This window comes from Aquila chrysaetos, chromosome 9 (genome assembly GCF_900496995.4).
Source record: "Aquila chrysaetos chrysaetos chromosome 9, bAquChr1.4, whole genome shotgun sequence".
NCBI classification, from domain to species: domain Eukaryota; kingdom Metazoa; phylum Chordata; class Aves; order Accipitriformes; family Accipitridae; genus Aquila; species Aquila chrysaetos.
The window spans coordinates 7,150,315-7,166,074 of NC_044012.1; the positions used below are offsets into that span (position 1 = coordinate 7,150,315).

The 15,760-nt window shown below is 37.1% G+C and overlaps 1 protein-coding gene across 8 annotated transcripts in view; it reads right to left on the bottom strand.

Moving 5' to 3' along the window:
• The window catches only part of WWOX (WW domain containing oxidoreductase), a 548,624-nt gene that overhangs the window by 364,621 nt on the left and 168,243 nt on the right, over positions 1-15,760 (bottom strand). Inside the window, exon 9 of one of the 8 annotated variants that reach the window (XM_030024233.2) lies at positions 14,408-14,470. The exons of the other annotated variants lie outside the window; for them this stretch is intronic. Coding sequence (XP_029880093.1) covers positions 14,423-14,470 — 48 coding nt within the window. The 3' untranslated portion in view covers positions 14,408-14,422. Of the gene's footprint in view, positions 1-14,407; positions 14,471-15,760 lie in introns of those variants that run through there. 8 annotated transcript variants of the gene reach the window in all.

Below are 15,760 nucleotides of genomic sequence, written 5' to 3' on the forward strand. Positions count from 1 at the left end.
AAGATCCCATATCCTTCAAGAAGATAAGCAACATATAGTTTCTTCCCTTTCTGATTTAATTTGCTGGTGTTCTTATCTAACATTTATAAATTTCTGAAGGAGTCCCTGTTAGCAATTGGGTTCAAATTAGATCAGTGACAGGCTACAGAATCAGGGAACGTCTTTACATCTGTTTCAATTTCTACTCCTCAAGATTTCTCTGCACAATTTATAAGGGCTACATATCTTAGCAATTAAGGATCTAAACTGGAGATTAACCAGTGATTTGCAAGTTCTGCAATATGCGATTTGGAGCTTTTTTAGTAAAGATATTCACAAGCAGTCTGCATACATGCAGTGTCTTATTGAGCACAGTGAGAGCAAGGTTGCCTGCAAGCCAATTTTCCTCACTATGAAGCATTTAGGTGAATGAAAGATTTATAAAAGGGACATTTAGAGAGGTTACCATGCCAATACAAGGGTGGTTTGCTATACTTGGTTAGGGGAGATGAGAGAGAAGGAAAAGAAGACAAGGTCACTCCTGACTGATTACAAATTTGAAACTTATCAAAGTAGCCTGTAGTTGCAACAAGAGGGTAAATACTAAAAATACATAGAAGAAGAAAGAAAATAAAACATTATCCCACAATGTTACACCCTAATACAAGATGAGAGGAAGTGTGTAGCAAATGTAGAAGACTGTAACAGCTGAAAAAGATTCAGTAATTAAAAACAGTAGGATGCTTTATTCAGGTGTGGTTCGCTATTTCCAAAGCTGTCGGGTAGAAGATGTCAGTAGCAAACAAGCTGATTTATAGGGGATATCAAGGAGTCTGGATTATTGGTTATGCTGGAACCCCAACACAAAATGCACAAAGCTGAAAAACGAAGGCTTGTAATATGAGGAAATTTTACAAATTAAAGAACAGGACCGCAGGACACATTAGTCTCCCAGACACCATTTATTCAACCAAAGTAGTACTCTCTATTTGTGTCCATTGTTCATATATGAAATTCAGGGTCTGAAATCGATTAACTTGAAACGCAGAGTGACACCTATATCGCTGCATAAAAGCTGGTGGTGTTCCACCAGACAATAAAAAACAAGAATTAGGTTTCACTGCAGATGTTTCTTGCAACATTAAAACTCAGTTACGTTCTTTGCCGTTGAGTATAAAACAAAATATTGAAAAGTAAACAAAAAAATAAATTCTACATAATTATTGATCAAAACATTTACTTTTACAAGCGGTAGTGAGAAAGGCAGTCTCTCACAATATTAGTAATTTTCCAGAGTTCTCAAATGATTTTAAAACATTCTGCCTAACGAGACAGAATCAAATCAAGCTGCTATCAAAGCTAAGCATGTATCACTTTTCTTAACTCTAGTACAATCTCCAGCGTGAGAGAGGGAGAAGTTTGCAGTGAGAGCAGCAAAGGCAGCGGTCAGAAATCTGGGTACATCCCACGCACAGTAGGCGAATCCCTGTACCTTGGCACAGCACCACTGCCTGCATCAACGAGTAGTTTGACAATTCTAAATAGAGATCTTTGAGAATCTCATTTTAAAGGTGCCGCATGAAGCACTTTTTTCTTTTTTTTCCCCTGCTAACCAGATTTGTTTGGGTTTGGTTTTTACTGTGAAAAATCTAGTCTGTTACATTGCTGTAGGTATTGAAGTCAACACAAGGTTTTCCTTAAAAACCTGAGAGAATGCAATTGCCTCAAATCTTAAAGTATTTTCAACAAAGCACTACCTACGCATAATTCCATCTACCACCTCACGGGCGGCCTCCGTTATTATCCACGTGCGATATCCATTAAGCAAAATATTCCAGTTAAAGATTCTGCTTTACTGCTTTCAGCTATATCTACCGAGCAGGCTGGCTTGGTTGGTTGCTTTGTAAGTAAAAAAAAAAAAAACCAAAGCAAAGGACCCCCTCCGTGCTTTGCCCGGGGCGTCCCGCCGGGGTGCCCAGCCTGCCCCGGCCCCACGGGCTAGCAGCGGCCGCCGAGCCGAGCCGAACCGCCCCGTCGTGGCGAGCAGCCCCGAAGCGCTGTCCCGCTCGGGGCGGAATTCCCGCTGGCCTTAAACACGTCCACTCTGGTCACGAACACCCGGTGGACGCCGAATAATAACCACGCGCAGAGCCGCGTTAGGGCACGTCATCCGTAGGATGTGTGCACGCGTGTAATGGGGAGGGGGGGAGCTGCCTACTTCTGGATGCATTCTCACAAAACCAATTTAGTTTTTATTACTGAACATAGGAAAGCATGTCATGCGGAGGTCAGGTTTTATTCTGCTCCTGGCAGTTGATATAAAGACTGAAATATTTACTTCATTCATATAACCTGATAATAAACATACGAACTACAGCCAAAGTTGGCTGCCAACTCCCTGCAGAGAAGTTATATACAGAAAAATAATCAATATGTGAATTGCTTTATTTTAAATACACGGTGCCCATCCTGAATCCAGGTTTTTTTAGGTGAATTCTGAAAATCAGATACGTGCAAGAAAAGCTGCATGAAGTTAACTTTTATTAAGTATTTTTCTGCCAATAACATACCGGCATAAACTGGCCTAATGGCTTAAAACTAGACCGTGAATCTGACTATCCATCAGATCCTTGTTGTGGGTATCCCGCAGTTTCTTAAATGAAGCATTAGCTGACCCACAAAGAATAAACAAAGATTCTCGGGATGATTTTTAACGCCCTTGGGATATACACCCCTTCAATAACTGAACTAATAGATTTCAAATGTGAACATAGTTTGGATAACATATTCTTTCAATTAGTTTTATTTTAGCAAAAATATGCCAGCAATATGGAATCTAATGTCACATCAGGAATTTCCTGAAATGGGGCACTACTGCTATTAAAGTTATCTGAGTCAAGCTTTTAGACAGAGTTCCCCACACAGAGCGATGTATTCCCATTTGGAAGTGACTGCAGTTATCAGTAGCCAAGAACAATATGTTGTTTAAGCCACTCCCTGAAGCATAAAAAGCTCAAACACCTTTAAAAATTGGTGTGTGATAGATAATTCATCCATACATCATTTTACACATCCATACATATTACATAACGAAACCAAGTTAATATTTGTGCTGTGCTTTGAAGATGTAAGGTGTGAATGCTTTTATTACTAATAAACTGTATTTTTCATAGATCAGCACTGAAACTTTAATGAACCTCTGGATATTGAAATACATGTTACAAATCATTTAGCGTTTCTGGTTTTAACTTCACACTCCTACATGAGGGAAGAAGGATTTAAGTTTACGCTCATTTTAGGGTGCCATGTTGAAAAAACTGTCTTGTTTGAGACAGTTTATTTCAGGTACTTCAGGCATACATTAAGCTGACATATAATGAGAATATACGTACATGTATTACATTGAATACAGAGTGCATTGCTAATACATAGTCTTGTGTACTGGGAAAATCTGGTGACTCAAGGAAAGCCATTTCCTAGCTGTGGGTCAGCTTCTCCTGCTGAGTAACCCAGTAGAAACTTCAGCATCTAAGGCCCAAAAGAAACTAAATGCAGCAGAGCTGGGATAAATAGCTCCTCCGGATAAAGAAGAGAAATTGCAGAAGCATTGCAAATTCTATGAAATACTGTAAGAAAGAAAAAATGCTGGGTATATGTGTCTCTGAAAAAAATTAGGGAACACCAACAAGAAACTTACTGACAACATTTCTGCTCTTTCTGGCTTTCCTTCCACAAAATATTCAGGTTAATAAACTGCTCTGTCATGAAGCACATCAGCTATATAACTTGATAGAGTTGATAATGGAACAGCTTCAAATACTATGTTCCCTCAAGTTTTTGAGAATTTTACTCATCCAGTATCTTGTACAATGTACTCGCATGCATTTTGTACATTCAGTAAAGACTAAAATGAATTTTGCATGCAAGGCTATGCATTTTCATTGTCATCAAGAAAAGTTAATTACTGAATAAATTGCAAGTTCAGAAATATAATGCATTAGGACAGAACCTATCCTTTTTGCCCGAAGAACCTATTAAACTTCATCTCGTTAGCAGACTAAAAATCTTAATTAGCATTTTGTTTTGGACAAATCCTTGCCAAGCCTGCACTGTCTGTTGCAAATATAAAAGGAGAGAGACTCAGCAGATGAGGGTTTACATGTGAACATGGCATCATTTTTGAGTATTCCATAAAATCTGACAATATAATCTCCGACTTAAGAAACTAGCAACTGTGAGCAGTTTTTCTGCTTGTCTGTATTCCACTCAGCTCTGAATTCCTTTTCATTTATCAGCCAATGAGCTGTTAAAAACTTACACAGAGTTAAAATCTTTTAACTATGTGGTTAACTGTGCAACCTGAGTTTCTACAAAAAGAAAAAAAGAGGCATTTTTGGTGTTTGCTTTGATATATGCCCGAATTCCATCTCATTGTCGTAGATTTCTTAGTGTAACTGTCACCAAATATACAGAAGACAAGATTGGAAAAAATCCAACAACTAATCAAGTTTTAACATTTAACTGGATGAATTTCAAGTGAGTTTGTCTTTTAGGTTTCACGTTTGCTTTTTCCTTCAGTGAAAGAAGCAAACACAACACTGTGGGGAAGATATATATTAGGAAAAAATGTACTTCATGATTTCACTTAGCATTTCCAAAGAACCATTACTTTCTAGATTTTGGGAGTCAGCTTTTTCAAATGATTATTACAACACAGAAGCCATGCATCCACAGTCCCACTAAGAGTTAGTCCTGTTAACAAGATCACACCTCCTTTGCTACTAAACTACTCCTCTTGTTAACTTACTCCCTGATCAGTCCCAACGTCTTGCATGGTTTCCACCAAGCTGGATCAGGTACAGATGTGTTGATCTTGCATAGGCTTTTGGATCTGAGGCAGTTTTGACAAAGGCACGTGCGTGCACAACCCCCACCCCTAAAACAACGCGGCAGAAGAAAAATGGCTCCCAATGAGAGGGATCTATAAAGGTCACAGCATTTTAGAAAAACAGAGGGACAGAATTAGCCTGGCCAAAACAACTGTTTGCCGCATAGAAAAGGGTGGACAATGAAAATACTTCATTAACACCATTTCTCTCCTGGTTTCACCTACTTAAGTCAGTCAAAGGAACAGGCAGTTCCTCCCTCCTCCAGCGACACAGGGCATCTGAAAGAACAGTAAAGGATCCTTTTACCAGCTCCCCACCAAACAAGGGATAGAAAGCATAGCAAGTAGAAATGATGTACAGCACAAGTGTCTCTTCAAGATGTCCACTGAACTAGTGCAGAAACTCAAGAGACAACGTATTTCAAATGAAAGCACAGAAATAGCTTAGAAAGAACATTAAAAAAACAGCCTAACTTTCAAAGACAAAATTAATAACTAAATACTCATGCCACCCAGTGTGCATACAAACAGCGTACAAAGCTGCTTATCAGCAAAGGAGAAGTATCTCACTGATCTCACAGACTGATTTTACTCCATTTGTCACATAGCCACAGAGTAGGGGTAGGTCAGAGGAGCCCAGGTTCGTATCTCAGAAAAGACAAACTGACAAGAATGACTGAACGTCCTCCTCCTTTGCTGAACAGGCAGTATCTAAAGGGCGCAGGAAGACAGGCCATTGGGGATAAAGAAAATTCAAGAAAACACCCAGCAGAAGTACCTTTCATTTAAGTCCAATTGTGCATTTCTTTTGTCGGGTGTAACGAGTGTCGGTATGCTGGACAAGGCAACAGTCTGACTTGTGGAGGAAGATTTCTTTCTGACCAAGAAATGGGAATGGATTTGGTGTGGGAGAAGGTGAGGAAGCATGAGACTTAATTTTTTTTTAATTCAAGGCAGGATTTGAAAAAGATCCAGATTTGAAAAAAAATCTGAATTTCAAACCATTTTCCCCTTCTTGATAAAAACCATGCAAAAAACCATTCAATTAAATTGTTGGATCTTGTTGCACTAGGTCCTTCAGTGAAAAAGCCTTCTTTTTTCTTTGCTTTTATATTTAACATTTTTAAATGGGTTCCAAGGTAGAACAGGTAAAACTAATAAAAAACACCATGGGAGGGCAATTGCACTGCTCTCAGAGTTAACAGATCACTATAATTTTTTTAACCCTACATCATTTTGGAATCTAAGACAAGTGCATAAATGGACAGCAGCGTGAAAAAAAGAGGTTACACAAAACATTGCAAAAAACAAGCAAGGAGTCTTTAGTAGGCTCAAAAGCAACAGAAAGGCCAAAGAATGAATGCAGTCGGAAAGAGCAACTGAAGATATTTCTAAAAACATTTTGAAGGTGTAAAAGGAATAGAAGCTAATTTCAACGCAGGTAAGCTTGACAGCAATTTAAGACCTCTTGAGAAGTAGCTGATTTTCTGACCTTGGTAAGAAAGAGAAGTTTAGTAAACTAACACATTTTTTTAAATTAGGGTGTTCAGCAGCATAGTTAAGACTTCTAATCACCAGAAAGGTTGGGGGGGGGGGGGGGGGGGGGGCAGTTGATTTGAATGCATTCTTATCCCCAGGGTCCCTCTGTATGGGCAAATGAAAGCTGTAACGACCCACTGCATAAATTAAATCTCTCAAAGACGAAATACAATGGAAGATTGATGCATAAAGACAAAACTGGGCATAAAATAGCAGGAAAACTGCAAGGCCATAACCACATCTTGATATGAGATTACAGACTTGGGGAGCTTAACATCTTGTTTTGAAGATATTGCTCAAGGAAAGACTTTTAAACCTGTATATTAAAACTAATGAGCTAAATAGGCCATGCATTAAAAAACTAAAATCTGGTGTCATTCTTGGAAGAGTGAAGACAAGCACGATCATTTTTTGCTCCCCTGAATGTTGAATTACAGTGATTAGATTCCTCTACAAGCTGCATTAATTTGTTATTTGCATGGAGACGGTGTAATAGGAAAACATTTTCCACATTAGTGCAACAGACAGCTTTTATGCCTGAGCTCTATAAAGAATAAATTTGCAATTTTCCAGAAAGAAATAAGGTAATGAATAACTGGAATTCCAGTGTGGGAATACTACTTCTCTGTACAGTAGCCATTTCAATTAAATATACAAGATTTGAGACTACACTATTTTCATTGCTGTATCCTAAGAGGCATTGGTTTGCTTGAGCCATGCGGTCAGATATTTTCAAATAATGTAAGAAAAAGTTAAATTTTAATAATCAGTAAAGACAGTGAGGTCCCAAAAGAAGACTTAGTAAAAACAGGCTGACATACAGAAATATGTTAAAATAGGCATAAATGACTCATGATTCATATTCCATATACTTAAACATGTTCAGACCCAAACTGTGGATATAACATTTTCTTGTTGTAATCCAGCAGTACTTTTGCCATTTTTATTTAGCGAGAGCATTAGTAAGAAGTCTTTTTTTCTGCTGCAAAAATATTACCATATTTCATAAAATCATGGAAGGGATAGAGGTAGCTAAAAGCCAAAATTAAGGATAATGGCTCAAAGCCTAATATAGTATTTTATTGACTTCAGTGAGGGCTGAATTTCACACACTCTTTTCCATCTTGTAGGCAAATAAATAGGCAGGTGACTGTTTTTTCCTGCTACCAGGAAAACTGCTAAAGTGTTTACACTAAGCTATTTAGAATTATCTGCTGCTACAGCAGGTGATTAAATCCAAGACTTATAATCAGGTTTTTTCTTCAGATTTTTTTAGATGGCAGACATCACTCTGTTTACTCCAATTTGCTTTGTAGAAACTTCTGATTTTTTTTTCAATTAATTTTTAATAACTTTAACATAAAACAATGCTTAAAAAGATAATGGTGTAGCATAATGGTTCAATATTGAGATACAAAGAGCTTTCCACAAAGACGGCTGTCCTACATCTTTAACCTATTGTAGCTGAAGACAACCACGCCACCCTGCTGCAGGACTTTCTTTTTCAGTTAACATCAACGGGCTATAGTTAGTATTTTTATTGGTTTAGTTCAGATGCTTATTTTGAATGTAGAATTGTATACTAACTGCAAAATGGTGATAAAAAAGAAAAAAAAAAATCTTGAAAAGGTTACTGAACATCGAGACAAAGCGAAATAGAAATAGCTTCTAGAAAACTAATATTTGTATCCCTATAGTGTTAATTATGCCCTGGATTTTAAGGAGATTTTAAATTGCCTCTTTCAACAGATGTTCTCTTGAAAGAATGGCTTATTTGGGAAACGACAGGTCTTTGTCAAAGCTTACCCAGTGGAATACAAAAATTAGTACCAACTAACTATAGCCCCAAGTATTACAAACTCTTTATTCTCAACAACAGTATGCCACCCCTGTTAGCAGCTAGCGTACTAATTATGTGTAAGATATCTTGAGCAGCTGTAAAGAAACAGCTAGTTCAACTCCACGAGTTAAGTTGATGTGCTTCCCCCTTCAGAGCTGGCCATAGCGAAATCAGTCATACATATGAAAAGTGTGTATGTCTCATACACACCAAAAACTCATACAACCCCCAAAAGATACACTGAAATCTGCCCCCAGTCTGCCTCTTCCCTTCCTTCATCTTCCAAACAAGAGGACAATTTACAAAAAGTGATCAAAGAGCAATATTCTTCTGATAGCTATGGATATTTATTTTATAAAAATAAAGCCTCAAAAGAAAAAAAGAATTAAAACTCAGATTTTTTTTTAATGCGATGCTGTATTTTGCATGTGTTAAGCAATAATAGAAAATATCCCTTAGAGCGGGTTTCGGACAAGCAGATGTGAATATTCTCAACAAAATCCTGATTCCTAGAGTTAAACTCAGGAATGAGAAATTTACTATTCTGGCATAAATCAGATTTAATCAAAACAACGAGAATCATGGATATTAATTTTTACAATTAATTTCTCACACTGTGGATTAAACCCAGAATTATTCTACCAGATTAATTTGAACAGTCTTTTCTAGTTTGCACAGAAAGTAACCCACCTAGAATTAATGCAAGTTGCTATCATTATGGAGTGCAACTCTGTGCATTTAGTTGGTCACCAGTTTCCTGTTAAAACAAGTAACTACGTACCAAGAAAACTATAACACAGGAGGATAAAAGACCTGCTCCATAAATAGCCTAAGAATTCTTTGTATCATAATCCAAAATGTAAACAGTAGAATGGGAAACCAAATGGGCCTTGTATTAAAATGCACACTTTTTGGCAAAATTATTTTAGCAATAATTGAGATCTTAATCGAACTGCAGTTTCAAAAAGATATATATCTGGTATCCTCCCATGTCAGTAATAGAACTCCCCTGACCTTAAAAGAGCCAGGATTTCAGCCCATACTTACCCTGATATGCTTCTGGGTTATTTTACCGAACTAAATCAGTGGGATTTGTCTGCTTCTTTTTAGTAACACCAGTCACTTCCTACCTATTTGGCACTCATCCTTAGAATATAATAGGTTTGGTACTGCCTTTTTCATTTTCGAATTCATGGTTGCTTGGTGGTCTTAATTTTCTCAGAGTATTCAAAGATGACAGATTAATAGGTGGTTCTTTGCAACTATGTGGGCAGATCTTTAATGGAGCTCATTAGTTTATATTAGTGAATAGCGTACAGAGATGTGGAAGCTGTTCCTAGAGGACAACACTTCTACTGCTAAATAAAAAAAAATTAAAATGAACAAAAATTAAAGTCCTCACTTCTATGATTAAACAAACACCAATTAGATCAATTTACGTGAAGAAGAAACAAAGTAAATTATTTATTCAGTGTAAACATTAAAGAAAATTCTAAAACGTATTTTGGTGCTACAGTGGGGTTTTTTGCTACAAAATTCAGCTGTCCTTAATCCCAGAAAAAGGGAATCTTTTGAGATTTACCAAGCATACCTTGTACATCTGTTTATCGTCTAGGACACTTAGTAGTATAACAGGCTGCTGCTCAACCCAGCAGAGAATTCTGTGGGATCTCCTATCATAATAAGCCTTGAGCTAGGAGGAATGGATTATGAAAAAAATAATAATCACAACATTAAATGCAAGTCAAGCTTGGCACTCAACCAAAAAACCCTGGACATTTATATTAACATGGCACACATAAAAGGATTTCATTTTACACAAAACATTTTTTATTTAACTTTATTAGACTTTTTTCCAGCACCTGCTTAGGTTTCCAGGTAACCATGAAGTTTAATAAACCTGTACAATGATAATTAAACACTGTAAATAATTTATCTGCTTAATCTTCCTAACCGGCCTTTTATTCCTTTGTAGAAAAGTGATCCTTGCTGACATTCTGAATAAGGTTGGCAAAATAAGTGCAGTGAGGAGTGGTAGCATAAAGTGGATTTGCTCTCAATAATGTATGAAGCCACATGCTGGGTAGAGGAATCCTCACAAAAGCGGTACCACAGCAATCTGTTCCTTTCATCTGCAGCCAGCATTTAAAGTGGAGGTGCTGCTCCGAATCAAAAGCACAATCATTCATTTGTGAGCAGATGTCCTTCACACGGCAGGCAGCACTTTTTCAAAACAGAGCTGAGCAAATGCACTGCTGTGAGACAAGTTCCCCTACCCATTAAAGAAAGAACACAGTATATATTAATTTAGCAGGTTGTTGAATGTTTTAAAGTAGAATTTATGAAGCAGAAAAAGCATGTGGTGAAACAAAATGGCTTTCAAACTAAAATATGAAAAAGCTCCTCTAGTTATTCGTTTGCAAAATGCAAGAGTCCAAGGCTCGTGACAATAGTTTATGCAGGAAATAAGCTGAAATGTGAGGTGTGTGATTTTCCATGCTACACTCAGATTATTAACTAAAAGAGGCCATTAATTTGATAATGTGTGTGATGGTAAGATTGCATGTATATGTATGCTGTGTTCACATTTGTTCATAGAATTTAGGATTAAATGAAACTGAAAGTTGTTTAAAGCTGTTGGGACTCTGCATCATTTAGCAAAGTAAACCTGAGAGCCACTAAGAAAGTGAGTTCTGACACTTTTGATTAAATAGGTTTTTCTAGTTCCCTCTGCATGCACAAACCTTTTTTGGAGAGTATTTCTTTCTCTAATAAAAATTTTTGAATGCGGTCTGTGCACACTGTGGTAGACAGAAAGATTCATACCGACTCCTGTGTGAGCCAGACTGGGCTCTTTGTTACGAAAATTACGGTGGTTGCTCTTTCAATTTTTGGAGCACGTTCCTATTAGACACATTAAAATATATATTATAAAATAACATACAAACCCTTTACTCCTTACTCATAGTAATTTGAAGCTCCAAATTTAACCACCACAACTACCCCCAGTTACAGCAATTGTATACGCTAAGCGTATATTGATAGCAACACAGAGCTTTCCAAAGCAAGATGTTATCAAATGAAGGCATGCAAGTCAAACTCTTCTGCAACGTCTAAGAGGAATAGGCAGCTACATCCCTTTAAGTGTAACGTTTCACAAATATCTATTCGTTAGGTAGTTCCTCTGGCTCCTTCCCATAGTCCTCTTCTAAGAAGGAGAAGCAAGCTATGAGATCCGCACCGTAATTTTCGCCACAGCTTCCACGGTCTGTGCGATTACCCAGCCCCACCTGCAGTCGCAGACAGGCTGCACAATACGCTCCCACCCATCACCCACGGACCCGTGTGCCCTAAAAGCTTCCCGCACGCTTTGTTCAGCTCGCTCGGTACCTGGTCACGCCCAAACACACATCAAACCTTAAGAGCTACATGCCTTTGCCAACAAAAGCCGCGTCTTTTCCTTCCTCCTTTCCTCTCTCCCGTAACATGGCTTATAAGCGCATCAATATTTACAATTACTTTATCCACATTAAATAAACGCACACCGAGTTTTGCTGCCCACACAGAAAAAGGTTGATTCCTTCTTGCAGAAACATACTATTACTAGCAGCATAATTATTATAGGGCGTACTGCAATTTAAACCTGAATCTATGTTTATATATGCATGATTATTATACCAGGAGTCATTTGTGGATAGCGCACAGATAAAAATGCAGCTAATAACTCTTACTGTAATGATTAATCAATTTATGAATATATTATTTAAACTAATAGTTCAGGTAGGGTATCTTAAACAAGTTACAGAGTACATCGACCAATTCAAATACCAGCTACTAGATCAATAAGAAACTATAAGTAACTCCAGGGAATAGGTACACTTGCATAAGAAACCGTGAATTTTTAAAATCCCTCTATTGGTAGAACAAGCTCATCAAAAATAATTGCTTTAGGCCATTATCTTTGGATTTTGGCAAACTGTATGGTAAACTAGAAATTGACATAAGAATTTTACACTGTATGATAAACTACTTTTATATATATTTTTTTTTTTAACTAGTCAAAGAAAAAACAATACCTGATACTTCTGTTTAGTTTTTCAAGGCCTTACTATCTAAAATGCAACCTGGGTTATGTAACATGGGAACATACTGTCAAGACTATGCCCTAGACTCAATATCAATGAAATATATTTATTTATAAACACAAAATATTTTTCCCCTATAATTTACAAGAGGCAAAAAAAAGGAAAGAACTTTAAACGAAGTATTTTTAAGGCAAAATTAAAAAAAAAACCAAAACAAAAAAAACCCCAAAAACAGCAAACCAAGGCAAAAATTAAACAAACAGCAAACCAAAATGAAAACCTTATTTTCTCATAAGACATTTCAGAAACTGTTAATCCTAGTACAAAAGAAATTTGTGTAATACATAATGAGACAGACATTTATCTAAACGTTACCAAAAATAAGTTCCTTATATGCATGTTCTAAGTATAAACACCCATATTGAAAAGTCAAATTGGGCCAGCAAATGGCACACACAGTCCTGTAGGTACCTAGTTAAACGCCGCAATTTAGCTTGTTGGCAACTACCATGAAAAGGTCTCTGTACTTGATTTAGTACTTTTTTTAATCTGAATGTATAACTTTAATCTTTCAAAGCAGGATTTTTAATTAAAGGTACCAAGTGCAAATTCACTAAGTAAGCCACTGCCCTCCCCTCACTCTGATGCTAAAGGTGTGCTTTATCTCCGTTTCAAGTGATACTGCATTTTAAAAATTAATTAGTAGCTTGCAAGAACAGCCACACATTATTGAGTAAGTAACAGCATTTAAGTGAAACAGATGAAATATTGGTAAGCAATGCAGACCACAGTATAAGTATGTGAAGGGGGTCATAGGCTAATCCCTATTGATTTTCCAAGTATGCGTACAGCACCTCTGGGAAAGGCCAGTTCTGTTGGCAATCAGCTAGCACAAATACATTATAAATCTTACTGTCCACCTTCACTGATCACTGTCACTTACTTCCTCCACTAAAGACCATGAGGAAACTACAACTAACCCACTGACAAACAACCGGGAAAGAATTTTAAGACCTTTTTGCTAAAGCATAATTTCAGAACACTTCTGATGTACGTAAGGTAAAACGGGAACAAGTTTCAAGGAGCAATACGGTACTTGTAACGAGTGTTCAGAGAAAAAATCCAGAAGAAAACTGCTGGACCACATAGAGGAGGAACACAAATAATGATGAACAAGTCATTCACATTAATCTTACAAACTAACATGAAAATTTGGAGCAAATACTTTGCGTTGGCCACGTGTTTGCCTGTTGATGGAGAGAACTGAAACATTCATTTCCCAAAGTTGAAGACAATATTGCTCTAGCAGAGAAGCAAGCAGACTGCTGTCTAGAACTATGCACGATAACCTCCTTTTAGTGCAAAATTCACAGCACTGCAGAAGAAAGCAGCAGGTCTACTGCAGCTGCGATTGCACTCCCTTGCTGCTGAATGGATCGTTCCAGCTACCCTTATTCAGCCGAGTGCTGTTCGCTCATGAGTAAACTAATGGATATCAACTTAGCTTCATGCTCGTTTATTAAAAGGCTGCAGGTCAGCATAGCTTTTCTGAGCAACTTCCATATTGCTGCAAGAGGACCAATCCACTTCCTCCCGTAGTTCTGTCCACCTTCTCTTTTTCCTAGAAAAATCAAGTTCATTCAGGAACACTGCATGTCATTGTAGCAAGGCCAGTAAAAAAGTGTTTTCTGAAAAGAATGAGATCAGGAGGTCTTCCTGGGAAAATTTTGTGCCACAGCAGCCCATTTGTTGTCTGTTTTTCCTTTTAAGCAGGCATTGCTCCAGTTAGGGTATTTTTTTAAGAACCACTCAGCTGCCTCTGTGAAGAAGGATATTCCTGGGCATTTTCAGCCACCGGTGCAAGCCCAGGAATGCTGTGCCACAGATGAGAAGCATGGTGTTATACATATTCAAACGCAAAGATTCAAAGCCATGAGTCTACCTCCACAAGGCACAAAACAAAACAACACAATCCGTTCCCTTGATCCACAGTCTATGCTCTTCATCTCCTTTCTTTGCTGTCCTATGATGAAATTTCTTATATTGGAACGGTAACAGTACTGCAAAACAGCCAGAGAATCATCCAGGTCTTCATTTGATACAAAAATGCTTGTATAGGTAGGGTTTCTTCTCAGACACCTAGTAGGAACAATTTCCCAAGTAACAACACATCCTGCTTATGGGTTTTTCTAAACATTTCATAGAATTATATTTTTTATCATTTATTTCATCATAAAAACCTATGCAATATCACAAATTGCACAGATTCAGGAATTTTAGAGTTTTAGGCTTTTTTCTTTTGTTGTTTTGTTTTTAAGAAATGTTGCTGAATACTCTATAATGTTACATGCTGAACGAAAGAAAAATGATCCATGGGTCCAGACTGGTTCTAGTAGTAGCAAAGAGCTCCAGTGGTCATAAGGCAACTCCTATATGGAGCACAATAAAAGTTCAAGGCTTAACCAACTGACTTAGCAGGGGAAACAAGAACAGTGTTGTCAAACGCACAAATGAGGTACTGAAAAAAGAGTAAAATACAGCTCATTTCATGTTATTGTTACCATCTCAGCGGGTATATGAAACGAAACTGATAGGCTGATTCTGAAACAATTAGTGCTTACGTAAAAGCAATAAAGGAGATTTAAAACAAATACATAATACATTTAAGCAGCCAATACAGTTAAACACAATTTGGTTAGGTTCAGATCAGTGAGAAAGCAGTATTTAAACTGGTTCTGTATTAACTAAGCAAAGTGCAAAAATCAAGTTGCACTAATTACTCTGTAGATGAGACGTTCTGAAACAAATACTTTCATTGTGGAATGAGGTTGTGATGCAATTGACAATTCCAACCTAGTTGTACATAATATATCACAGTCAATACAACATGCAATTCACCGCTTTCTTAAACATAACAGATTTAGCAGTTCGCTTTGCTGAAAGTGGAAAAAAACCCTAGCTTCCCCTCCAAATGTGGAACACTCCTGAATATAACTTCTAAGGTATCGGCTTCTGCTGGAAACCCAGTTTATGCTCACTTTCAGTACAGCATGTGTTTGTAGAAAGCAGCATATAAAATGAGCTCAAAATTTCCATTTAAAAATATCATTTAATGGAATTTTAAACTGTCTAAGAAAATGGATACACTGTATTTGTTTTCTACATTAATGATCTATAAAAAGAATGGAATAGACCATAAATACAGTATTTTTTTGCAACAGCCCTTACTAAAAATGCTACTACTTGTGTTTATCATTTATATCCTCATACACAACCGCAAAATTGATTACATTTTAAACCATACATAACTTGCTGTGTTTTTCATTTTGAGTCATACTGCAAACATTTTTATAACTCTGTTAATGTATTCCATACTTTGTATTCTTATTGATTATGAATATTTCTTCAGGAGATTTTATTGCTTTTCAA